Raw genomic sequence first — 27,593 nt, forward strand, 5'->3', positions numbered from 1 at the left:
CATCTTTGGAGAAACTGCGCCTGCGCGGCGAGTCTTGAAGCCACAGAAGCTGTAGCATTGAATCTGAGCCAAGACGGACATGGAAGGCGGAGAAGAGTGAACTCTTTGCCTTGTCAGTGGAAGCAGAATTGATTAAAATGTTTTAAAAATGATTATTGATACATTTCACTACCGGGCGGAATAAAGAACATTGGTAGATAGAGTTATGGGATGGAACGACTTGAATACATGATTGACAAGTTGCTTCAAGAAAAATATGGTGTGTTGGCTACTTATGGTTATTGTCCAATAAAATTGTGGGATTCACACACTTGCAACATTTGGTGTTGGTACACCGACCTGAAAAACAGTATAACTAGGGTAGGCTTAGCTAGTTAGATTGTCCGACTTATCTGAATAGCTGACCTGTCACTGACCCAATGCACAATATAGGTGATCGGGAACAGAGTTGCTGGCGGAGCACTCTGTCAGAAGATTCAATAACTCAATCGGGGTTCTGGAGAGGAGATCGATGACCCAATCGGGGTTCGACTGTTAGCTGCAGAGAGGGTTTACAACGCTGGCGTTTTGAACTTTAGCTGTGGAGCAGGTCTTAGCCTGTGGTGGTCCTGTCCTGATCCAATTTGGTCCGTAACATGTCCTGATTCTGGCTTGCACCTGTTCTATTCTGCTGGCACCTGTATTCTGGGGTCCTTATTCTTTGATTCAGCCTGTGACCAGGGTTGGTCATCACACCGTTCTAGGTAACTATAAAGTGTGGGTTTGTCATTGTATTGTTATTCCTTTTCTCTTACCCACCCTCTGTTTTAAATGCATTAACTAGAAAAAGTGGCTGGTCAACTGGCGTTGACACAGACTTAACTGCGCACAGCCTAATATATTTGTTGATCTAACACTGTTTATTCTTTTCACAAATCCAATTTATTCATATATCATTCACTGTTGTTGTCAACATCAATATTACAACATTATTTAACAGTTCACATTATTCATAATGATTCACATCAGTACAGAATTCAATATGTAGACAAAAAGCAAACAATACAAAGTAGGTTAGGTTGGCATTCGCCCAATGCATTTCGGAACGTGAAGAAAGTCCCTTCGTCAGGGGCACCACTGTAAAATAAACATAATATACAGGCACATCAGTATATCGTATAACGTTTCAACTGTACAAGAAAAGTCGTAGAACAACATTACCATGCAACAAACGAAAGTAGTACCTTCACCATCATCACCCATGTGATATTTGTATAAAGAAAAAACATCAAGATTTTTACTCACACCAAAGGACCTCTATCTCGATAGGTTGCTGATTAACTGAAGTCAGCCAACTCAAAAAAAGCCTTTTTCTACAAGCAAAAATTCAAACCAATGATTTAAAACTCAATATTATTCCCTGTTTGTGTCATAACATCAATTCATGGCATAAAGCCACATAGTTTCATACCTATTAACTTGGTTCCACGTGTGGATTTTGAAAGATTCACCATTCAGACTTCGTATCACACTCTGTTACTCGAACCAATGTCAACCTGTAGCGTATTAACAAATAAACCATCACTATTTCATAGCCTCATTTTGCCGTAAAACAATCACGACGTTGATCTTTACATACCTCGTGTAGCTTCAAAAGGTTCTTGTAATTATACTGTACTACGTCCACTCAACTAGCAATGGTCGTCAGACCTGTTAAATAATTACAAAAAAGCTGTCACGCTGCTACTCACAAGTAATCCAAACAAGTGTGCCATAAACACTCATGATTCTCACCTTGTCGGAATCTGTCAGTATCCAAACGCCACTATTTCCGTTCTCCACTCCTCGCTTCAAACAATCCTACGGCTTTAGAAAATTAAGTCGGGCGCTTCCTACTTAACCCGTTCAACAACGCATGCCATTGGCTACTCGACCGTTACATCCACCAATCCCGTCAACGCATGCTATTACTTGACAAAAAGCCGAACAACTTTCAACCAATCTCTCCCATAGGTTAAGCCCCAGTCAGGTCTACCAATCGTGAGAACTTTTATGTCAAAGACAACTTTTTATCAACCTACGCGGTAGCGTCCTGTTTTTTTTAAACAAAAACAAAAGCATCCCCATACTATAATCGCAACATTATAGTATGGGGATGCTTTTGTTTTTGTTTTTGTGTCATTCACCCTCGTTGTCCGCACTGATAAAGCATGGGATTTTGTGTTCTTTAAAAAAACAGGACGCTACCGCGTAGGTTGATAAAAAGTTGTCTTAGACATAAAAGTTCTCACGATTGGTAGACCTGACGGGTGCTTAACCTATGGGAGAGATTGGTTGAAAGTTGTTCGGCTTTTTGTCAAGTAATAGCATGCGTTGACGGGATTGGTGGATGTAACGGTCGAGTAGCCAATGGCATGCGTTGTTGAACGGGTTAAGTAGGAAGCGCCCGAGTTAATTTTCTAAAGCCGTAGGATTGTTTGAAGCGAGGAGTGGATAACGGAAATAGTGGCGTTTGGATACTGACAGATTCCGACAAGGTGAGAATCATGAGTGTTTATGGCACACTTGTTTGGATTACTTGTGAGTAGCAGAGTGACGGCTTTTTTGTAATTATTTAACAGGTCTGACGACCATTGCGAGTTGAGTGGACGTAGTACAGTATAATTACAAGAACCTTTTGAAGCTACACGAGGTATGTAAAGATCAACGTTGTGATTATTTTACGGCAAAATGAGGCTATGAAATAGTGATGGTTTATTTGTTAATACGCTACAGGTTGACATTGGTTCGAGTAACAGAGTGTGATACGGAGTCTGAATGGTGAATCTTTCAAAATCCACACGTGGAACCAAGTTAATAGGTATGAAACTATGTGGCTTTATGCCATGTATTGATGTTATGAGACGAACAGGGAATAATATTGAGTTTTAAATCATTGGTTTGAATTTTTGCTTGTAGAAAAAGGCTTTTTTTGAGTTGACTGACTTCAGTTAAATCAGCAACCTATCGAGATAGAGGTCCTTTGGTGTGAGTAAAAATCTTGATGTTTTTTCTTTATACAAATATCACATGGGTGATGATGGTGAAGGTACTACTTTCGTTTGTTGCATGGTAATGTTGTTCTACGACTTTTCTTGTACAGTTGAAACGTTATACGATATACTGATGTGCCTGTATATTATGTTTATTTTACAGTGGTGCCCCTGACGAAGGGACTTTAACGTTCCGAAATGCATTGGGCGAATGCCAACCTAACCTACTTTGTATTGATTGTTTGCTTTTTGTCTACATATTGAATTCTGTACTGATGTGAATCATTATGAATAATGTGAACTGTTAAATAATGTTGTAATATTGATGTTGACAACAACAGTGAATGATATATGAATAAATTGGATTTGTGAAAAGAATAAACAGTGTTAGATCAACAAATATATTAGGCTGTGCGCAATTAAGTCTGTGTCAACGCCAGTTGACCAGCCACTTTTTCTAGTTTAAGACAGAGTACTGGGTATACTCTATTAGTTGCAGCACGCAGATCAAAATAACTAAATCAATTTGTTTTTTAAACAAAGAGAAAAACAGGTGTGCTCAGAACACATTCATTAGTTTAAATGCATTAACGACATTTTCTCTCCAAATCATTTGCCATGTTTATGTTTAAATCTACATTAATCTAAAATAGAATAAGAAGTTAATTTATGTTCCATGTTTTATAACTTTTTCAAAGATTTACTTAGATAAAGATTTTAAACTTTTCCCGAGTTTGTGGTTATTCATAAAATGCTAAAGGTTATTATTGCTACCTATTCTCTCTTTAACTCCCTTGATCTTTTAGGACGATAGGTATCGGTGACTTGGATTGGTAAGATAAATGGTATAAAATCCAAATAGGTTAAAAAAAAATGTGATTGTGTGTAGGTTTACCCGTTTAATGTATACATAGATATATGGGCCCAGGTGAGTATGTGGAGCAGGTGAGCCCGCGCTCCATCAACAACGTACACATGTATCTTATGCGTATTATCCTATCAGGAAGGGAAGCATACGTAATCTTAAAGCACCTCAGTGGTGTGCGCGCTAGGGAGATCAGACGCGTGCCACCACGAATTGCATGTGTGCTAAACAGACAAGCAGCTTACGGCCGTTGCATCAAAGTTAAAGTTGGAGTTAGAGCAGCATAAAAAAGATTAGGGATGTGCCCCAGCTGGCGCCTTACCTGTATCCTGTCTCCTGCCGCATGAATGAAAGGCTTGAAGGGGAGAACAGGTTACCGGCGTCTCTCTTAGCACGGCCCTGTGGAAACGACGCATGGTCTATTTCAGCTTCTAGCGTGATAATGCTGGGAAATATAGTTCTTTTCAATGGACCTCATTTCTATCGGTGCTGTGCTCATCACATACCAAGATTAGCCTGGAGAGCAATTCAAAAGTGTCCTCAGATGTATTCCCGTATACAGATCCACTTACAAAAAATTGTGTATGACCCACAGTGAACCTTATTTTTATTTGCTGCCAGAAGTACCTCAGGGAGAGAGTGAGTTGTGCGCTATGGCGGTGGTGTTGAAAGAACTGGACTTCTACCCTCTGGCTTCCAACGGTCAACTGCCGGGGCTCAAGATTTTACACCAACCTCCTATTATTTGCTAGAGGACTGGAGGACATATTCTGGACCAGATATGGTCAAATGTCCCCATTAGTGTCAAAGATCCCCTCCAGGTATCCTGGACCGACCACTTTGTGATCCATTTCACTTGAACCATCGATAGTTATCACCCACCTAACCTGCCTTGTCAAGGCAGACCTTCCCACAAAATGTATCCCGCAAAATGTACCCTGGTTTTGGCCGAGATTCGGCCAGCCTTTGCTAAGGATCTGGGAGGAGCCCTGGAGAGTGTCACTAGCTGGATCTCGCAGGTGGTTGAGCACCTATCTCCTCTCTCATCGCATAAGCAAACCAGAGACTCTCCTTCAAAACCGTTGTTCTCCGGTGAGATTAAAGCGCAGAAACATCGCAAAAAACGACTGCGCTGCTGGAGATTGGCATATTGCCCATCAGCCAAGTTGGTATTAAAGAAAGTTCAGAAATCATATTTTGCGTCCATATTGCACGCTAAGAGCCTCTATTATGCCGAGCGTATCACTCTCTCTAAAAACAATGCCAAGGAAATATTTTCCATTGTGCAGAGCTTCCTGACCTCTAGTGCAGAGACCATCACTCTTCCCACCTCAGTCGCCTGGTTTGACAAACTTTCTAGTTTCTTTATCAATAGGATTCAAGCTCTTCAGGCGAATTTTAATTTTGGCACCAACTCTATGGCAGGGAATTTGTTCCCTAAAGGGCCAACATCTACCTTTTCCATATCATCTTCTCTGGCGGCCTTTTTACATATTGCTCCGCAAGACACCCTGATGATTCTCAAATCCTTGAAATTGGGCTCCGTGTCGGACCCCTGCCTGGCCAGGTTGTTAGTTTCAATTGCAGAGGTAGTAAACCTGGAGGTGAATAGTCTTATCAACATGTCCTTACAGGCCAAACTTTTGGCTCTGCTGAAAAAACCCTCTTTGGATCCATCTATCCCAGCTGGTTATCGCCCTATTTCACTCCTTCCTGCCGTGGCAAATGTCTGTGAGAAATCTGTTAATAAACAGCTCACCAACTATGTTGAAGGTTCTGGCCTGCTCAATTTAGGCCAATAGGGCTTCCGAGCCTCATATAGTACTGAGACGGCACTTGTCGAAATTTCTGAAGCAATTCGGGATTGTTTGGATTCTGGTGGCAGAGCGGCTCTGACTTTGTTGGACCTTTCTGCGGCATTCGATACTGTGCCTCACCCTTTGTTACTGGCTTGCCTCTCAGATATCAGTCTCTGGGTCTCCGTGGAACTGGCTAAAATCACTCCTTGAGGACAGATCGCAGAAAGTTTGGCTTCCTCAGTCTTCGTCTGCCCCTCAAAGTGTGACTACAGGAGTGTCTCAGGGCTCCACCCTGAACCCCATCCTCTTCAATATATATGTCACCCCGCTGATTCAGCTGGCGGAGGAGTTGGGTGGCAAGATCATCGTATATGATACCCAGCTCCTCTTCACATGGAACAAAAACGATTCATCCACCTCTCGAGCTAGAACATGCCTTATGACTGTTTTTCAATGGCTTCTCTTCCCGCAGCTCAAGTGCAATGCGGACAAATCAGAGATCCTCTTGTTTGGGACTTTTCTTCCTTCCCCAGTTTAGGGAATTTTTCTGGCCGGCTGATTATCCATTGCCCAATTCCATGGGTCAGCCCACTAAAAACCTCGGAATTTCGTTGAATGAAAATCTCTAGTTTTCCACACAGATTAAGAAGCTAGCTGGGCAATGCTTTGGCACCCTTATATTACACAGGAAATTCCTCCTCCTCCTCCTCCCAAGGGCAGCCAAAGAAATGGTTACTGGTAACTTAATCTTCTCACACATTGATTATGCGAATGCCCTGTATATTGGCCTGCCAGAGTACCTGAAGAGGCTGCAGGTAGTCCAGAATGCTGCAGAAAGGTCTCTTCTTAACATTCCGAGGAGATCTAGTATAAATCAACACCTGCACGATCTTCACTGGCTTCCTCTGGTGAAAGAGAAAAATTTAAAGCCCTCACCCTGACTCACTCAGCCATGTACGAACTTGGCCCTGCATACCTCAGGAACAAGTTAAGTTCTATGTTCCCACGAGACAGCTGCACTCAGTGGCACAGCTTCTGGCTGTTATTCCGCACATTCACCTTACGAGAATCGGTGGCAGTTCTCTGGCTTACAAGACAGCGGTGGCCTGGAATTCTCTTCCTCTTGACCTTTGCAGTATCCAGGACCCGAAGCTCTTCAGGAAACAGCTGAAAACACAGCTTTTTATCTAACAATCCACTAATCTCCGCCCCTGTTTGGTTTCGCGCCGGAACACTGAGTAGCTGTGCTCGTTATAAATGCCAATAACATAACTAACTGATTTTGATTTGATGTGGTAGTGGTGTTCTTCAAGGTCCAGTGTTATTTGGAGCAACTGGAAGCCAACTTACTTTGGGAACTATGTATTTTAATTGACTGAGGTAAGACCTAGTTTCCCTTTAATTACGGGATTAGTGGTGCTAAGCGCACACCTAGAGCCCAGTGTCTATTGCATATTTCAACTCAGACTCCATCAATGGTAAATAGAAAAGCTGCTGTTCCCATCCCAAAGTCTGCCCAGGTCATCCTATGGGAGGCCACTATTGAGGGATTCTTTACTCTGGCAGTCAGCGTGGTTTCTAAGGAGATTAAGCTAGCAGAAAGTAGACTATCCTTGACAAGGGAAGGCTCTCCCCCGACCACGCTGCACATGGGCAGTCCGGACAAGACCCGGATCACACACAATTTACACAATTCCCCCAGAGCCTCTATTACCCTACCAGTACTACACTTGCTGTGTCTAGATCAGGCTGACATATTGGTGGCTGGAGCATCCACACATGGGGGTGTAGTCCAGGAGTGTGCCCAGGGACTAAATACTAAATTAAGCCATCTGCTGGCCCAGCTGTAAGCTAAGAAAGAAGATGGACTCAAACAGAACATTTCTTTTGTTACCATAGGAGTACCGACGGAGCCCTCTGTGGGGGCGCCTCATCCCGGGCTTCACTTTGATAAGATATAGGACGTCAAGACAGATGTGCTACGCAGCTCTGAGTTCATGAAGCTTGACTCTATTCTCACTAAACTTTAAGCACCTGAACACCAATGTTCCCTCTAATTTCTTTCCTCTGTGTGCAGCAGTGGAGGGTCTCTGTGAGCTGCAACCATGGCTATGTGTGCCAGGAACCAAACGGCACGTGTCTGCGGCGCCAAATGGCACTCAAAACGTTTACGTTAAAAAGTGAAAAGATGGTGCATTTTCACACATACAGCGCCACTATAAGTGTCTTAAGGGCACCTACCTTCGCCTTACCCAGAACCACCTAGCATTCAGAAAGCAACTCAAAACGTGGATATTTGACAAGTAATCCTCCTCCCCTTCCTAAGCGCCTTGAAACCCTCTGGGTATGTAGTGCGCTATATAAATTCTATGACTTGACTTGACTTGACATTGTTGTGTCTGTGACTGCTGTTGTCTGTCTTCCCCGCTGCTTGTAGGTGGTCCGTGGCCCTTTTTCATCCCTCTGTTCCCCTTGCTGTCCCTGTGCTCTCGCTGCCCGTTCTTTCCTTCTGTACCCATCGCTGCCCGTGTCTCTGCCCAGTTTTCCCTTCTGTTCCCCTCGCTGCCCCTATGCCTCTCTGCCCGTTTTGCCTTCTGCTCTTAGCTGCCCCTATATTTCTGTATTCTGTATTTTGCCTCGGTGCTATTCGTTTTTTGTGACCGTCTGCCATCTGTGCCACTCGTTTGTGTGACCCTTTTGCCTTCTGTTCCACTTGTTTTTCCCTCGTTTTTTGTGCCTTTCTGCCCTCTGTTCCACTAGTTTTTTGTGCCTTTATATCCTCTGTTCCACTCGTTTTTGGGCCCTTCTGCCCTCTGTTCCACTCGTTTTTGTGCCCTTCTGCCCTCTGTTCCACTCGTTTTTTGTGCCTTTCTGCCCTCTGTTCCACTCGTTTTTGTGCCTTTCTGCCCTCTGTTCCACTTGTTTTTTCCCTTGTTTTTGTGCCCCTTTTGCCTTCTTCTGTTCCGCTCGTTTACCCAGCCGCTGTTCCCCCTGCGGCCCGCCCTCCTGACTGCCCACTGTGGCCTATTGTTTAAGTATTGCTGTTAATTGGAGCCCCTTCACAGGCTCCGATTAACAGCAATACTTTAACAAAAGGCCACAGACTGCCCCGCGCTTTACTAACAAAAGCGTAGAGACAGTTTCCAAACACAGCGTGTGCTAAAGTACGCGCTGTGTTTGGAAACTGACTACGCTTTGTTAGTAAAGCGCGGGGCAGACTGTGGCCTTTTGTTTAAGTATTGATGTTAATAAGAGCCCGTGAAGGGGCTCCGGTTAACAGCAATACTTAAACAAAAGGCCACAGTCTGCCCCACGCTCCCACATAGCCACAAGCCCTCCAGCCTCCTTACCTGACCTCCTCACTTGCCTCATGTTCGCGACGCTCACTTCTGTAAAGTGGCCGGCGGCGCGACTCTCACGCGAGACGTCCTGTGTGCGCGCGTCACGCGAGGCGGTGCGCGCTGGCGTGAGGGGAGGTGCATGCGCGCCCTAGAGGGAACGATGCTGAACACAGTGTCTCACAAACAGGGAATCAGTTAGGTGTTTTACTTGGCTCCTAGAGGGATGGGAGGCCTAATGCTGCAGCAACACCAGCCATTTCTGATTTAAGGTTGTCTGATTCCTATGTAGCAAACCAGGGGGAGCAGGGCCCTCAGTCAGCCTTGTTACCGTGGTTGCCTTTCCCAGACTCCCAAAGAAATTCCAGTTATACTTTCCCTGCCACAAGAGCGTGCCCTACCTCGTCCCATGCTCTTTGTTGGAACAGTCTGGTGTGGCGATTAATTTGCCACCAGCATCACATCTGTATGTTGTAGTGTTAGGGAATGTTCCTCCACACAATCACCCTATACCAGAAACATTTGGGGAACTGAAGAACAAGGTAACGCTTTAGCTTAAGGCTCATTCCAATTTGGGTATGGAAATTTATACCTATCATCATGGTCAGAAGAGTGGGTTGGCTGGGCTGAGACGTTAAGTGTTGAGCAGGGGACTGTGTGGTGGTTAACTATAAACACACCCACTATAGTTGCTCGTATTTTGTCCACAATAGGCGCTAACAAATTTTCTAAATCCACAGACATTAAGGAACTACCATTTGCGTTTTTCTATAAGCCCGAGTCTGTGTGCAGATTCCCTTGGACTATGATATGGGGTGGGTTGGATCAACTTGGCCGACCAGCCTCATTTTCCTTAGTCCACCAACCTTTGGCTTTGAGCAATAGATTCACAGCCTTAGGCAATCTTAATTCTTGTGATTGACTGGAGGCTGTGTAGTTACCCTTGTTTCCACATGCGCCCTCTATCCCCAGCTCACACACTCCATCTGGTATTGGGGACGCTGTGGAATTACCCTGGTCTTAACCTATGCTTCTAATCCCTGAATCACATAACCTTTACAGTGATGGGGAGGTCATGAGGCTCCTTTTGTGGAATATAGTGAGGCTTGTGGCCAAGTTTAATGATAGTGCATGGGTGCAATTTGTTCGATCACATCATGTGATCTGTTTACTGTAAACATGGGAAATTAACAATTGTTACTTTATTGAAATGGCCTTATCACACGGTTGGGCAAAAAGGGGCCAGATTACTTTTATGTCACTAGAGCTTGTTCTTGTTAAATATCTCAAATGGGATTCACCTATGTTCCATGCCCTTAAACTATGCATCTTGGGCTTGCCACCCCTCATTCTTGTTAATTTTTATAATGCAAAAGTGGGTTCTCGTGGGTTCTTCATCCTCCCTTGGCTTATGTTCGGTTATTAATTCTATGGAGGGGGTGGATTGGGGCAGGAGAAGACAGGCGATTTTAATTGTCACATTTGTAAGTATCAGGACAGAACAAACAAACTAAACCATTGTATACGGGCTTCAAACGGTACATACCCAAGAGGCAGTGAGTTTAACACTTTAAAATACTTACAAGATGATATTCTAGTTAAAGAAATTGGTCAACTCATCCAACCCCCACATCATCCCCACAATCAAAGGTAGGGGTTGTGCATCTATTATAGACCACCTTAGCGTCTCTTATTCCCTGTTTATGCTCACTGAGAGTTTTAATATTGTTCAGATTCCTTTTAGCGATCATAACCCCTTGTCATTAGTTGTTGAGGGAATGAAGGATGGGATTCAAACGCTGGTGGTATCTCAGGACCTACCCCTATAGATCAGGGCAGGCATTTAAAATGGTTAATAGGGGACTCCAGAGAATTTATTAGGTCTATTTCCAGAGAGTGCCGTAGTGAGATAGCTATATGTCTAGATATGAATGCTTCGGGGGATGACACCTTGGATGCTTTTACATGCATAACCCAGAAGGTGAAAGCACTGCTTCCAGTCCCATTGAAAAAAAAAAACAGTTCAGAAAATCCCATATGGTTTGATCGAGATGGTTCAAAAGGTTAACGCTTCCTGAAAGTTTCTCTTCAACAATCTCCCAGAAAGCTGAGGCATGTTTCCTGGTGCCGGAAAAAATACAAGATTGCCCTTAAGCGCCACAGGGATTCCATACGGAAATTAGCATGGGAGGAGCTTTCGCAAGAAAATTAGCCTAAGGACAGTGCCCTTTTTTGGCGAGTGATACACAGACCATGTTTTGCAGAGTCCAAAGGGCCTGTCTTATGTCATACTGTAGGTCAACAGTGGGTGGCCCACTTTAAGGGAATGTATAACAGGGGGCTTTTAGACAATGGGGCTGGCCAGGTTGGCCTAACTTTGGGGAAAGCAAATGTGACCTTCACTCTTGAGGAGGTGTCTCATGGCATCTAGGCTCTCTCATGCAATAAGGCCTCAGGCCTGATGGCCTCCCCCATCCCCAAGACCTATTTAAAGATAACATTGAGGTCTGGGGGCATATCTTGACACAAGTTTTAAATGCAGAGGTGAGGATAGGAGCCCTGATATCCTGGTCTACAGCCATTATCGTTCCGATCTTAATGAAAGGGGCTAAGGATAACCCCCAATGCTACCGTCCCATCTCACTTATTGATGTAGCAGTGAAAGTCCTTGGAAGGATACTTTTGGATAGGTTGTCATCGTGGGTAGATGAAAAGGGAATATTCTCAGAAGTCAAATACAGCTTCAGGCCGGAGAAATCAACCACTGATCAATGTGTTAATCTGTACCTCTGCATAAATAAGTACACTGTTGCCCAGCCTGGATCGCTTCATCTAGCATTTATGGACCTCCCATCTGCATTTGATAGAGTAAACTGGCTTGAGTTGTGGGATATGCTCCTTGCGATGGGCGCGGACCCGAAGCTCGTTTTACTCCTGTCAAACTTGCATACCAACACTTTTGCAGCTGTGAGGTATTACCTGTGTGCAGAGCTCACAGAATATTTTAGGACTTTCAGGGAAGTACACCTGGCCTGCACCTTGGCTCCTTTTATTTTCACCCTTTATATTAATGGACTGGAACTTGCACTTCTTTCTGCAAAGATTCAATACCCCAGGGTGGAAAGAAGCCACTACAGTGCTCCTAAATGCCGACGATGCAGTACTTATGGCCCACACTGCTATGGAGAGGTTTGACAAAACTCTCCTGCTGGATAGTTTTGTAAGTTTTATGAATAGTCTGGATCTAGAGGTTAATTTGAATAAATCCCACATTTAGACAGTCGGTCCACACTCAACAAAGTAAAAATAATTCAGAGCAGGAACTTACACCTCCTTTAAGTTCTCAGCTTTCTCGTACATTCAGGTGTTATTTAATGCCAATCTGACATGGAACCCTTTGGTTGAGGGTAAGATTCTGGGGCGGTGGCCAGTTTTGCTCAAAGACTGGGATACTAGCCACCAACTACCTTTGTTAAGCTTTTTCAGTCCAAGTGCATTTCCAAGGTACTATATGGTAGAGAAGTGTGGGGCTATAAACCTGTTGCAAAGATCCAAACTACAGAGAACAAGTTTCTCCGATGCATTTTGTGGGTCCCACATTGTACCCCGGCCTTCTCTATTCACAAGGAACTTGGGGTTAGGTACATCAAGGCTTTTATAGTCCCCAGGCCCCTTTTGTGTTGGATAAGGATCTGGACAGGGAAATGCACTCAACTAAACAGATTATTACCATCGGATTGTCTGTCCCCTGACCAAATACTTAAAATTCGGTGGATTGCCTACGTGAAGATCGATTTCACCAATTTCGGGCAGGCAGATATTTTTTTAAAACCATCGCACCCTGTGTCAGATTTGTGGTAGCATGCTTTAGATTCAATTTATTACAGCATCTACTAGAAAAGCCCATGTGGCTGACCAACCTCAGGCCCTTTAGTTGCCTGTGGCTGCAACGGTCTATCTCTGCAGGATACCCTACATTTTGTTTTGTTATGTAAATACTTTAGTGCACCGAGGGAACGTTTTCTACAACCTCCACTAAAAGCTCTAAATTTTGTACAAGCCTGGTCGGCACTTTTCTATTTGCAGATTTTACAGAATGAGCATGTCTTAACTTCAAATTTTTTACATGCAGCTTTGTGTTTAAGACTAGAGCTTTGATTAACATATTGCTGCCTAGATTTGAAGACCATCCCGGAGGAGGGTCTGGAAACCAAGTTCACACCAGAAAATCCTGGAGGACAGAACGGGCAAAGTAGCCGTCCCTCCGGAATTGACTATCAAGGCAGTAATGTCTGGTAAACATGTGCATAGAAGCCCACGTGGCCGCCGGGCAGAAATCGATGAGTGGAACTCCCCGCGACAAAGCAGTGGTTGCTGCCTTAGCTCTAGTGGAAAAAGAGCACAGCCCCAATGGACGTTCCTTTTTAGCCAAAGCATAACAAATCTTGATACAAAGGACTACCCATCGAGAGATGGTACGCTTCTGAACAGCCCGACTTTTTTAGCACCCACGTAGCCAACGAAGAGTTGACCAGCCACTCGGAAAACGTTTGTGTGGTCAAGGGAGAAGGACAGTGCACGTTTTGGGTCTAGACAGTGGAGTCTCACCTCCTTCTTGGAAGGGTGCGAAGAAGGTAAAAAGGTAGTCAGAGTAACAGTCTGCCCGCTGTGAAAGGGAGTGACTACTTTAGGCAAGAAAGAGGATCTCGTTCGGAGCACCACCTTGTCCGGATGGACTGAAAAGAAAGGAGGATAAGAAGAAAGGGCCTGAAGTTCGCAGAGGTGATGGCACCAAGAAAGGCAGTCTTCAGAGTAAGAAGCCTGAGAGGGCAGTAGTGAACAAGCTCGAAGGAAGCACACATAAGATAAGTCTAGACAAGGTTTAAGTCCCACTGAGGCAGTATGAAAGGAAATTGAGGAAAGAGGTGAATAATGCCTTTAAAGAAGCGACTTACAATAGGGAACTTGAACAAAGAGGGCTGATCTGGCAGTCGAAGAAAAGCAGAAATGGCTACCAGGTAGGTTTTAAGAGTGCCCGGAGCAGAGCCCTGCTGGGCCAAATAAAGAAGGAATAAAAGAACCTCAGAAAGAGGGACGGAGAGGGGATCCACTGCCTTTGCTTTGCACAATGCCACAAACTTATTCCACCGAGAGGTGTATACCGTTTCAGCGGAGGGACGTCTAGCTGCCAAGATGACGTTACAGACTTGGGAGGAAGGTCAAAAGCTGTCTACTGTCACGGCTCAATCTCCACGCAAGGAGGTGGAAGCTGGACAGGTTCAGGTGGAGGACTGTCACCTGCTGCTGCGACAGAAGATCTTCTCGAAGGGGCAGTCTGATCGGAGAATCGCTAGCCATGCTCAAGAGCTCGGGGTACCAGACTCATCGTGCCCAGTCCGAAGCCACAAGAACGACTTGGGCCCGGATGCACTTGATCTTCTTCAGCACTCGAGGGCAGAAGTGGTACAGGCGGAAAGGCATACACTCCAAAAAACAAAAAAAAAGTGTCGCAGAGCGAGTGCCGCCATGGAAACTCCAACGTTCATAAGTGTTGACATTGCGCATTCTCTTCAGTGACAAACATATCTAACCAAGGCTCACCACACTGCTGAAAGAGACCTTGCCCCTCCTTTGTGTGAAGACACCATTCGTGTTCCACCAGGCACCGACGGCGGAGTACGTCCGCCCTGGCATTCAGAGAACCTGCCAGGTATTGAACCACTAGGCTAATGTCCTGATGTTCCAGCCATGTCCAAAGGCCAAGAGCCTCTTGACAAAGAGTCCACGATGCCAGCCCACCTTGTTTGTTGCAGTACTACATGGCGGTGGTGATGTGTGTAAATACCTGCACATCCTTCCCCTTGAGGGAGGGAAGGAATGCCTTCAGTGCCAAGCGAATCACCCCAGAGCTCCAACAGGTTGAAATGGAGACCAGACTCCACCGGGGACCAGACTCCTCTCATCTCCGCCTCCCCCAGGTGGCTTTCCCATCCCAGGAGTGATGCATCGGTGACCACTGTGATGTCTTGTTGGCGAAGGTAGAGGGATCTGCCTCTGACCCAATCCTGGTTCGTTAACCACCACTGCAGTTGTTGCGCAGTCCCCTCCAAGATCTGGACATAGTTGGAAAGATTCCTCTGATGCTGCGCCCCCTGGAACTTCAAGTCCCACTGCAGAGCCCACATATGCCATCTGGCTTGATCTACCAGCATGATGCAGGAGACCAGGAGGCCATGAGGCCCAGCAGCCTCAGTCTGATTCTCACCAAAATCAAGACTATTCATGTTTAGCTAACTTCTGGAATTCACAATTTATAATCAGAATATTGTGCTCCATACTATAACTGATGAAATTCAGAGCTTTTTCAGTTTTGGTACCAAATTTCCCCTTTAACTGTTCTCGGGATGGCTGATTAAAATTAAAAGTTTGCTGAAGTAGCTTTACATTTCCAAAACGTGTCTAGTAATATTCGCTACAGCCTATTTTATTTCTAGGTTGATAACTTGATCAGCTGATTTGGGCCAGGATTAATTTTGGAATTGCAAAGTAATGCTGGTCCTGCCACGTGAAAGAAGGTTCTTGACACTGTTTACTTGAGAAACATAATAACTTGCATCTTAGTCTCGACATCGGAACTGGCCATCTTCACATTGAGAAGGCCTTAGATGGTCAACTTTACAGAGATCATTACTGCTAAATGCAAAAAAGGAGCTGGACAGAGGGGAGATCAAGTAATTTCTGTATTTTCAGGTGAGGCTATAGTATTTGAAGATGCTTGTAAACAAGTATCTTAAACTATAAGAAGTTCTGATGAGATAAAGATTTGAGAGTCTTACCTTCTTGCTGGCCAAATGACAAGAAGGCACAAGTGAGGTAAGACTCCAAAGAAGCTAGACGTTACAATTCTGTGTTTAGTAATGAGATGGAAATGAACGGGCAACTGATTTCCTTCTCCACTGGACCAAAAGACATTAGGTAGGACTATCAAGAATACCTTAACAAAAAAGCTAACCTCCAGACCAGTGGAAGAACACAATTTAAGATTCTGTTACACCCCTATGAAAAATATATTTGCCAATACAGTTTGCATGTTTGCTGCCAAATCTAGGCATACTGTACAGTGTTCATCAAAGTCTTGGAAAAACATGGGCATAATTTTAAACCATCGTTAAAGAAAGCAAAAGGCAGGCACATGAAAGGTGGCAACAAGTGGTGCTCAAAGAACTGATTTGATTAAAGTGGTTTGTAAATACACTATCAAACAAAACACTATGCTGAACTATGTCTTTATTTAAAAATTCAAGGTATTTTGTTTCACCTTCCATTTTTGTTGCAGAATGTTGATAAACATCCATGGTCCTCCCAGGTATGTACGGTTGCTGTCATTCCCTGCTCTTTAAAAATGGGTTGTAGACCTTCAAGGATGACATGGCCATCAGCTGAAAAGAGAAGAACCAATAAATAAATGTTAACAACTTGAAAGCCGCTACCCAATTGACTTAATCTGTTAAGTTAGGACATGCAATTGTGGGCCAAAAAGCTTGATCTCCAAAAATAAATCCACTCTTCAAATCAAAGGCATACTTCACTCACTTTACCTAGTCTACGTGGCAGTCTCTGTCAGACTAGAGCAAGAAACTAGTACTCATGTTTGCACAGTGATGGAGAAAAGGGGCTGGGCTTCTAACGAGGTCTCAGCAATTCCACTACATAGGACTTACAGGAGGCAGTAGAAGGGCCTCTTGGCCCCCAAGGTACCTCTGGAGGAAAGTGGACGTAATCTCCCAACCAGCAGTGCGCCAGGAAGCGCGTTTGCAGAGTGGTGGAGGTCTGTGGCCTCCAAGGACTTCTTAACAATCCCACTGTGCGGGAAATACTGGAGGTAACAAGAGAGGTAGCTGGCCCCAAGGACGTTCTTATGGGCTATCTACCCCTCCTGTTACCTCCAGTAAGTCCCACACAGCAGGATTGCTGAGTTCTGATACCAGGCCACGTCCCCTTTCCCCACCAGTCTGCACATGCGCCTCCTGACGTAATTTACATAGCCCCGGAGACGTGGCGGTCTCCGGGGCTTAAAGAAAACCTTTTTAAAAAACATTTGGCCTCATTCGCAGACCCCGACCACATTTTATTTCAAATGCTAAGCAGGCCTGTCAGGGGTGTCAGGGTGTTTTTACCCTGCCCCCTCTTCTTAATTTGTAACGTTTTTTGAGACTCGGTTGAAACGAGTCACAAGATGGCTGCCAACACGTCCTGGTTTTAATTTTTTGCAGCCAATCAGATTGCAGGCTCAAGATTGGGAGGGTTCACAAATCCACAGCAGTCACAGTTGTATATCTGAGAAATATTTACATTTCTCAGGAACTACTGAAGGGACTTACACCATTTGACAAAAAGAGTGCACTCTGACCAAGAGCTACCTTTCTGCCAAATTTGGTGTAATTCCCTTCAGCAGTTCAGGCTGTAGCTGCGTCAACAGTTTCCTACAGAAATTTACATGGAGAAAAAGCGTTTTGGGATCCCCTTTTTTCTCTGCTCCCGCTTGACGAATCACCCCAAAACTTTCAACACAGCAGCTGAAGTAAGTGGGTCATTAGTTTTGGAAATTTTGCTTAGATTCGTCGAACGGCGCCAAAGATTGGCAAAAGATAAAATGCTTTTTGAATAGAAACAAGGTCCTAACTATAACTACCTACTGGCGACCATCAGAGATAGATAGATAGATCGATAGATCGATAGATAGATAGATAGACAATCAGAACAGAAATTTAAAAAACTGGTATTAGTTGAATCACAAACTTAGGATCCGAGAACAACATTACAACTTTACAACATGAATGTCACATGTATAGTTCTAATCAAATTAAATAATTATTTCTGCTCACTAAGTACAATACTTACTCTGCACATCGTGCCTTGATATTAGAATACTTTTAGTATAAATTCTCTCTTTCCATATTCAACTATCAACCCAAACACTGGTGAGGCAGCCAACAAGATGCACATGGATATCGGACAACAATAAATGTGGTCTCTACCTTTTGAACCAAAAGTAAGCTGTTGTGCAACGAAAAGGAAGTGTGTATGGGCTTGATGGTAAAAGGGAGCTATCTGACTATTTGTTAAGTCTGATCTATGACTAGTGATCATAGACACAAGCTGCACAATAAGGGCCATATTTATGACCCGGTTTGCATCACGCTTGCACAAAGTAATGTGTTGCAAGAGCGACGCAATGTGGTTTAAGAGCCACACAAACCTGAAGTCAGATGATTTTTTAAGCCATGCAAGACCACTTTGCATGGCTTTGTGTGGCTCCAAATACCTGGAGTAACGCAACGCAGCACGACTCGCTGTGTTGCTTTACTCTGCCCGAGAAAGGCGTTCCATGGGTGTAGCGTGGGTGTTCCCATGCAACTCCCATGATTTCTTGACGCATTCACAGATTTACAAGACCTTGTAAAAATGAGAATGCACCACAAAATATACGTGTCCCCAGGAAAGGCATAATAAGGAGAAATGTTGTATTTCTCCTCGTTATTTCCTCTCTCAATGTGTGCTGCAGAATATACCTCTGAGGTTTTTTAGGTCTTGCACCTTTTCTATTTCGCAGAAATAGAAAACAGGGGTGAGTCCTTATGTCGCTGATCCAGTTCTTTCCCCAAAGGCTCTCTTCAGGCAGCTGATTGGCTCTCAAGGAGGATTTCCAACAGTTCATGTGCAGCCCAATCATGTGAACTGCTCTCATGCACGAGCCTTCAAAGCCTCAGCCATTTGCTTCCCAGGCCGTGACTCGCATCAAAGGCAGCCCAGTCCAGCTTCTCCCAGCAAGCAGCCCACTCCCCTCGCTCTGGCCTCACTTCTCCTCCCCCCCTAATTGCTCTCACTCTCCATCTGTTGCAGTAGGCAGCCCACCCCCCTCCCTCTCCATATGGTAGGTCGAGTTGCAGGCAGCCCACCCCCTCCCTCTACAGCGCCTGCCTAAAACCACATTTATTTCCCCACAGGCTTCCCCCTGCCAGGGGCTTGGCTGCCCCGCCCCCCGCCATCACTTATTCACAGCTGCAGGCCGTGCCTTGTTGTATTTGGGGGTCGATTAAGTCTATCTTACAGAGAAAAAAAAGCATATGATACGGAGGTAAGGGATTCGGGAATAAATAATTAGGGCATGACTAGACACCAGACTGTGCTCTTTTTCCTTTTCACCTACACTTTCTTCGAATCTGTGTAGCCAATCATCTGCTTTCTGCTAGAAGAGAAAAAAACAACAACTATTCTGACAGAGATCACCAGAAAAGCAAGACGGGTTTTATTGAAGATTTTCCGTTTCAAATGTTAACCTACTCGCTGTGACCCGCAAAGGCGACAACAGGGAATAGACGCCGGACTCTGTGCGCGCTGCTAACACCGTAAAGTAAATATTCATCCCTACTACGCAGTAACTGCTGCTCCTGGCAGTTCGCTTTTCATTTAATTTGATAATGTGTTCAGCAAATGAAGTGGTGCGGGCTGCAGTGTTTTACCAACACAAATGCATATTTCCAATCATTGTTAAACGGGGGCGGCTCAAGGCAGAGCTTCAACCCCTGACTAGCGCCTTGTGCGATAGGAAGAGTAGGAGCTATCAATCGTTATTGTCTGTCTCGCGCGCTGTAATTGCATTCGATAGTCCACTGATTCTGATGTCTGCGCTAATGTTGGGATCAGCGGAGAGACAGATGCTCGGGACTGATCATATGCATCCAGTGGGCACTTTGATAAGTTGGCAGCGAGGCTCCGGGTTTGATGATAAATTGTCTCACTGGTATCTCGGCCTCTCCTGCTTGCTCCTCAGTGATTGCTCTTCCTTTCCGCCCCTCTCCCGCTTCTGTAGTTTCCTTTGGCTTTCACTTCCTCACCGGTAACACTTCCTTCCCTGCCTCCCAGACCTCCTGGCATTGCTATTTCCTTCCTAGTTTCTCCTCTTTCACTCTAGTCCATATGCGGTGCTTTCTTTGCATGTCTCACTCATTCTCTCCTCTGGCATTTGCCTTCCACTTGTCTCTCCTTCCTCTGCGTTTGTCCATCTCGCCAAGTCTTCCCTCTCTTTCATCTCTCCCTTAGATACCTCCTTCATTGCTCTCGGCGTCACTTTATCTCTGTCCTGCTCCTCTGTCTGTGCTCTCTCTCTCTTCTTTCCTCTACTTCGCGTACTCTCTTCTGCCTCTCCTTCCTTCTAGCTCTGTATATTCTTCTCGTACTGATTTCCACCCATCTCTCGCCATCTTTGTCTCTTCCTGCCTCTTTTAATTGTGCCTGCTCCGGTGCTTCTCATCCGTGTGTCTCGCATATTTCACCAGAGTCTCTCTTTCTTCTACATTATTCTCTGTCAATGTCTCCCCACTCTCCCCAGATTGCGCTCTGCCTTGATAGATACATGGCTATGCCCCCTCCCTGTCCTTTTGCCCCTCTCTCACTCTGTCCACCGTTCTCCGCAGTGTCTTCCTTTCTCTCGCCCCCTCCTGCTACTTCTGTATTTCAGTGTCTCTCACTTTCTCATCTGATATTGTCACCTCCCTCTCTCTCCGTCTACTCTGGTACCCCTCTTCCACTTGAATCTCCCCTCCCCACTTCTTTGCTCTCTCTTTCTAGACTGTTGTCTCATCTGCTGCTTCACTTCTAACGCTCCCTCCCACCAATGTGCTTCGGTCACGCTATTCTTCCCACCCACTCCACAGGCCCCTTTCTTTCTCTTTGTATTCTGCTCTGGCAGCCTCTTCTCCCTCTCCGCATTGCCACCTCTCTCTGTCTATCCCACTTGTTACTTCTCCTTCCGCTCTCTCTCCTGCACCCTTAGTATCGTTTTCTTTGTTTTTCCCACTCTGACCAGGTGCCTCTTGTCCATCTGCTGTCTCCTGTGCATTGGTCCCCCCTCCCCTGCCCCTGTCACTTCTCCCCATATCTATCTGACACTCGCTAAAATTGGGCTTCATAAGTATATTTTGGGCCGCACCAAAATCCGCTTGTTTTTTAAATTTGCAAAGCTCATTACTTAATAGAGTGTTCCTCTAAAAAAGCTTAACACACGCACTCACAAATACACTCACTCACAAACAGGGTAGCACTTTGATGTCCCACTTGTTTGACCGCTTCTTTGGAAGAGACTGTTGATTATGCATGATAAAGATGTGGTGTCATGGCTGAGCTAAATATACAAACAGTATACGGGCAACCTCCTCATCAGCAGTAAATCAGCAAAGCTTCTCCCATTTAACATCAGAGCACTAGATTCTCACAGAAAGAGCTGGTCTTGTGGTCTTTCTGAAACTCTAAAGGTGGTTGTAAACCCGCAGGCTTTGCTTGAGCTCAGAATCACAGGCTGTTGAGTCGACGCCGAGATTATTCAGTCCTTGCTCTTCGGTCTATCAGGTTTAAAAAGGCTCGGCACCGCAGGAAGCTGCCTCTTGTGCATTTCTGAGTTATTTTGCTGACCCACGGGTTCTCCAGTGATCCACCTCCTCCTCCTCGGGAAGCAGAACAGGCAGATTTAGGCAGCCATCCTATTGGCCTCAGTGGGACGTGCAGGCGATGAAATCCATTTATTGGTTCATTTAGCTACTAATAGTATCTTCAAAAGGGGTTTTGTTGGAACATATTTCTTTTTTATTCTGCATATTGTAGTGTTTGTAATCCCTTGCCCTCTTCAGATCTCAAAGAGAAAGCAGAGTGTTTTTCCCCGAGAAAAATAAAACGGTTTAAACCAAGAAAAAAGATGGAGTTGTCAACATTTTTTGCAACGGAAAAAGAAAGAATGCTCTGTTCGCCCTCACTCTATCTACTGCCCTCTATTTATCTATCTATCTATCTATCTATCTATCTATCTATCTCATTCACTATAGCTGTCTATGTATTGCACTCACTCTATCTCCATCACTCTATCTATCTATCTATCTATCTATCTATCTATCTATCTATCGCCCTCCCTCTATTTATCTATCGCATCACCACAGCATCACTCAGCACCACCACAGCATCACTCAGGGGCACCACAACATCACTATGCGCTACCACAACATCACTATGCGCTACCACAGCATCACTGAACACCACAACATCACTCAGCGCCACCACAGCATCAATCTGTGCAACCATTCAACAACTGGTTCAAATATGTTCTCTCAATGTTTCAAGCTTTATTACAAATGTCACAAAAAGATGTTAATAATTCACTTCTGTTCTTGGATTTTCATCACAATAAAATACACTGAACATAATCTTCACAAAAGTTATTTAGAAAAGTTTAAGCTATTGCCATTATAAATTACAATAACTTTTATTTAAGTATTAAATATTTTAAAAAAAATAAAAGCCATTGTTATTTGTATTATCAATATATCTAAGTCACGTAAATACAACACCTATTGCATTACAAATGCTATAGGTGTCACATTTGCGAAAGTTATAACTATTGGCCTTGTAAATGACAAAGCTATTAATTTTGCTATTTTCAAAACCAACACATAAATAAAAAATGTGTCATTTACAATACCAATAGCTCAAACTTTCTTAATGCGAGACCTATTTCATTGCAAATGCTTGTTTGTGCAGGAAGGTGTCCCTTCCGGCACAAATCAATACCGCATGCAACGTAGGCACCCTGTGCCTACATTGGCGCTAGGCTGCCTTTGTGCACCAGCGCAGGGGGAAAAGTAAGGAATGCTCCATATGCCTTAAATATGACACATTGCTGCCCTTTCCCAGTGACGTAGCGCAGCAAGGCGACTTGCTTTCTGTGCCACTATTTCATAAATATGCCCACAAATTCATAAAAGGACCCTCCCAAATAAGAAATGGTCATTTATCTCAAATTAAGCCAGGGCGAATAGCAAATGAAATGTGTACAAATGTATTAGAAGTAAAGAATTAAACTAGAACTTCATACAACATATTTCAAGATTTTTTTCTTCCAGTTGTGCTAGGAAGCAAAAAAACTGGCTCGTGAAGTTGGGGACGAAAAGGGGACATCCAATTCAACAGAGCAACTGGAGTTTAAGTCAGTGACATATTGTAATAAAAAGACACGTTTTCAAAGCCTTGACGTTGCTCTTAATATTGGAAGTCAAACTTCGGTGGCAACGTTCTTCATCAGGGACAAACCAAACTTAAATCTGGTAACATCTGGCATCAACTAAAAATTATTACTTGAAAGAATGAGAATTTGTCCACAAATATAACATCCATTCTCATAAAAAACAAATTTTGTAGCAAGATCAACACTAGCCATAGTTAATAAAAAGGTTAGATAAGACAACGTGTTAAAAGGCTAAAGACAGAATTGCAGATAAACAACTAATCATGTTGCAAGAAATAAAATTAATGCAACAACTGATAGAAAGACCTTTGATAAAAGTGGTGTTATGACCCTGGGAGAGGTCTATGACTAAGATAGAGACCTATAACTACATAAGGCAGACTGTCCAAGAAAACCGCTGTTTAATTCTACACACTAAGTTACGACTCTCACTAACGTAAATTATCATTAGAACCTGGGGTTTACTGGTGATGAATACAGATTTTACGTAGTATTTTAAACAGGTACATAACCATTTTAGTAACCAGCAAGACATGCCAGCTCTCGTCTAGGCCATTTGATGAGTCCTCAACAGAAGATGGCACTTGGCTTTTAGTGTTCGAAATCTGTATCAGCGAGAGGCTTATCAGGTTATCTTAACACATTCATTCCATTTTCATTTCGTCTCACATGGAAAGGTAGATAATTCCACACAATCTAATCAAGCCAGAGAGAGTGAATAGATTAATGTATACATGTAAGCCAACACTAGAAGGTGAAGCAAAGTAGTGATATATACATACAACCAAGAAGAGACTGAAAAGAGAAAGCACTCATAAGCTTCTGTAGGACAATCACTCCCACAATCATCAAGGAATTGCTATCTTCACAATCACTCATTGAGAAGCTCTAATTTATGGATTAATCATCATGTGTCAAATAGGCAAATCATAGGGTGCTGATTTAGGGGGGCAGATGCATAAAGGCAATGCAAAGTGCAGAGCTGTTTGTATCCATGCAAAGGGAAACTGCAATGCCCACAGCACAATTTGATTAATAATTGTCATTACAAATTGCAATGTACAAATTGCAAAGCCTTGTAAGGTACAAGTACAAATGCTGGGCTGCTGCTAACGAAATTGCAAAACATAGAATGGTTACTGACTGCCTGGGGCAGGCGGTAACTTTTTGCAAAGTCTAAACTGTCAGTATCTGATAGGTTACACTGTGAGGGAGTAGTCTGGGTACATAGGAAAGTAGGGAGCAGTCCCTTCATATCTACAATGTGCCCCATTCTGTGGCATTGTGACCTATGTCCCTGTAAGGGACAGCGGTCGCAATGCTGCCTTATTCTGAATGCTGCAGGCTTCCATTCAGCATTTTCAAAAAGAGGATAGAAGCTTTTTCCTACAATATTTGGATTATTGAAGTAGGCAGTTTGCCCCTCACTTCAAACATCTCCTTTGCGGTAGGTAAGAATTATGTTAGTCAGTTGCACCAGAAATGGTGAGGCTGGCGCATCTGGAATGTAAAAGCATTATGCTGCAACCAGGCCCTTTGTTTACAATCCAGGCATGTTATGGACAATGTTTGGTTCAGGTTGTTTTGGATTCCTTCAGCCCATGTTCGCAGACCAACACCAGCTTGAAGGAGCCTCCCTTTGTCTTCAGATGGCTTTCCTAAGAAAGAACTAAAACTTCAAGCTCCCGAAGTTATCTCAGCCAAACAGTCTGAAATATTCTCATCAAACCAAAGATTTTCTTTGCAGCATTATCCTGTCCTTTGCACAGTACATTTGTCATAATTAACATTTATTGTATGTTAGGCATGTCTCCACCGACAACACTCAAATCACAGCAGAAAAGTAAAAGTTGTTGTCAGTCTTCTCCTATCATTTATCTTGCAGGTCATATTTAGGGGGAGGAAGGTTGAGCAGGGTGCTGCTTCTTGCAGCTCATGCTTCCTAATATGCCTCTGACTTGTGTGATGCGAATAGGAACTTAAGAGCCCGGTGGGCGTGCATGGATTTTATGAGCATGGCCCACACGCATTTCCCTGACTGTGCTTAACAAATAGAATGCGCTAAACAGTCATAAGTAAATGGTCTGCAATTTTGTAGCGATCACCAGGTGTAGGATTTGCTCATTGCCAATTATATTGGCGTTGTTCAATCTCCCGATTTCTTGGTCGGTTCCTCCAATCTTTCGTGTGGGTCAATTGAACCCATGACCTATTAAATAACGACGATATCCTCCGCACTTTGTTTCTGAATTATTTTATTCTTCCGCCAATTTCCTGGCGGATCAAAAATTATTGTGGAAATTCTGGTCGGACCTTCTCTTCCTCTTGAATAGTATTATTCAATTATTTTGGATGCTCAGATAACTATTGTTCTGTCCTGATGATGACCATGAATATCTACAATCGTCGAAACGTTGTCGACGCATATATGTGGCTGCAATTGAAGAAGGACGCATTGTTATGCTATGTGTTGTTTCAGTTTTGTCCTGAACTCCCTATCTATCTATAATCCCTTCTCTCAGCCACTTGTTTCATTACACATTGTATTGTTGATTACTTTTGTGGTTTGTGTACTATGTTGAGAGCCATTGTCCTACATGTTTAAGTATGTAAAGAAGTTTCCTAATACATTTTCTGTGATTTGTATTTACTTGTACATGGGTTTCTTCTTTTTCTTCTTTCCTTTTTTCTCACCCACCTTCTTTTCTTCTTTATTTATCTTTTTAACTGACACATCTTTTGAGGTTTAGTGAGTAGTTTGATGTTTGATGTATGTATTGTTCCAGAGAGAGGGAAGCACTGGTACCAAATGTATCCTAAATAAATTCGCTTTGAGTAGCCACCAGGCATCACAAAAGGAAGGCCTCTTTTTAGTACAGCTGTTAAGCCTGTTTTCCAATGAAAAGTGTTCACTTTGTGATAGAAAGCTGAAAGTTGGTACAGACTTTCGTCTTTGTAAGAGTAATCATGTAAAAGCAAGACCCCAAGTGGATCTTGCCTATGAAGTCATACAGTCTAATCGAAATCCAAGATGACTGACATTTCAAAAAATATTTTTAAATCGTCCGATTTGTGTCATATTTGGCACAAATATTCATGTGTACACATCAATGCATGTCAAGCACATGCCCACGTTGGATTTAGACTGCGATGTCATGAATATAAAACCAAAATTGCCGCCACAATCATGTAATAAACTTTAAAATCAAATCTGTTATATATTTTAAGTAAAAACTGAAGTTGCAAGTACTCACCAGTGGAAATATTGATAACACAGATTACAACCCAAGCGCCACAACAGCTAAAGACACCTTTCACGGAACAGCAATAACTTTGACACACAACCAGAACAAGAACTAGAAGGAATTGATTGGGGTATTGTGGTGATTAATCCTAATACGACAAAGTCAAAACAGATTGCAAATCTTCCAATGCTGTATACAAATATCATATGTTTTTAATGAGAGACACAAAGAGATTGTACCAGGAGTTGAGTCCGTTTTTATCGGCACCTATCCAGCCCATCCAAAAGTCGATGTATGTAACCATGTCTGGATCAAACATATAGTGGAGACTGTTTAGTCCAACACAAACTACGTAGAAGAAACTGCCCAAGTAATATCAGTTTGCAATAAGGCTACACATGTTTATGGGATCGCTGGGGAACCTTTACGATGAGAAAAGACCAGAGGTGTCTCCAACAAGGAGCAGTGCATGCTAAGCACCACCCTTGAACCATTGATTTTGATTAGTGGGAGACATCTACTTTCCTGACGAAGGTGGTTTGGATCATTAAGAACCCACGAAACGCGTTGATGCAGCAATGTTCCAAAACTAAATCAACTCAACATTGGTTAAAATAAGAAAACGTTTTATACATTGTAGTTTAATCAATGAATCATTGTTCGATTAGTGTGCCTCACATGGAAAAAAATAATGTCTACAGTATTCTCCCCTTTAGTGAAAATGATTTTTAATGTTTTTACTAGGTGCTTCCATTTATGCATAAAATGATGTTGGTATGTATTTAAAGTAACATATAGGCTCAACAGAATATAGGATCCAATTTATAGCATGCTTTGCACATATTTAGTGTTATATTGAATGTGTTTTAAAGAAATCTTCCAGTTTTTAGAATAAAAGTGTTCTCATTATATACTATTTATACAGTTTCAGAGTGCTACTTGGTAATATTGGTCTCAATTGGATGAATGGCTGTAGCCAGCACAGTTTAGCATTCAAGTATTTACACCCAAAGGGAAATCTTTGATTTTGACGTATTACAAATATCAAACCAGCTTCAATAAACTATACAGATTATCACATCCCATTACGATCTGTAGTATTTGATAGCCAAAGTGATCTAAAAGATACTGCGAGCACCTATGAATATAAATGGTTTAAAAGACCGATGTGCAATTTTGTAAGTGGAAATATTTCTCCAGATGAAAGGACATCATACATCACTGCTACCACCTGCCAATAGACCACAGTTATCTGCCGCGTTGT

General features: G+C 43.4%; 1 protein-coding gene across 1 annotated transcript in view; it reads right to left on the reverse strand.

Moving 5' to 3' along the window:
- SMS (spermine synthase) overlaps positions 1-27,593 on the reverse strand; it is a 706,719-nt gene that overhangs the window by 473,666 nt on the left and 205,460 nt on the right. Inside the window, exon 2 of the mRNA XM_086934550.1 lies at positions 16,332-16,452. Coding sequence (XP_086790676.1) covers positions 16,332-16,452 — 121 coding nt within the window. The remainder of the gene's footprint in view (positions 1-16,331; positions 16,453-27,593) is intronic.

The sequence above is a fragment of the Lissotriton vulgaris genome, chromosome 8 (assembly GCF_964263255.1).
Source record: "Lissotriton vulgaris chromosome 8, aLisVul1.2, whole genome shotgun sequence".
Classification (NCBI taxonomy): Eukaryota; Metazoa; Chordata; class Amphibia; order Caudata; family Salamandridae; genus Lissotriton; species Lissotriton vulgaris.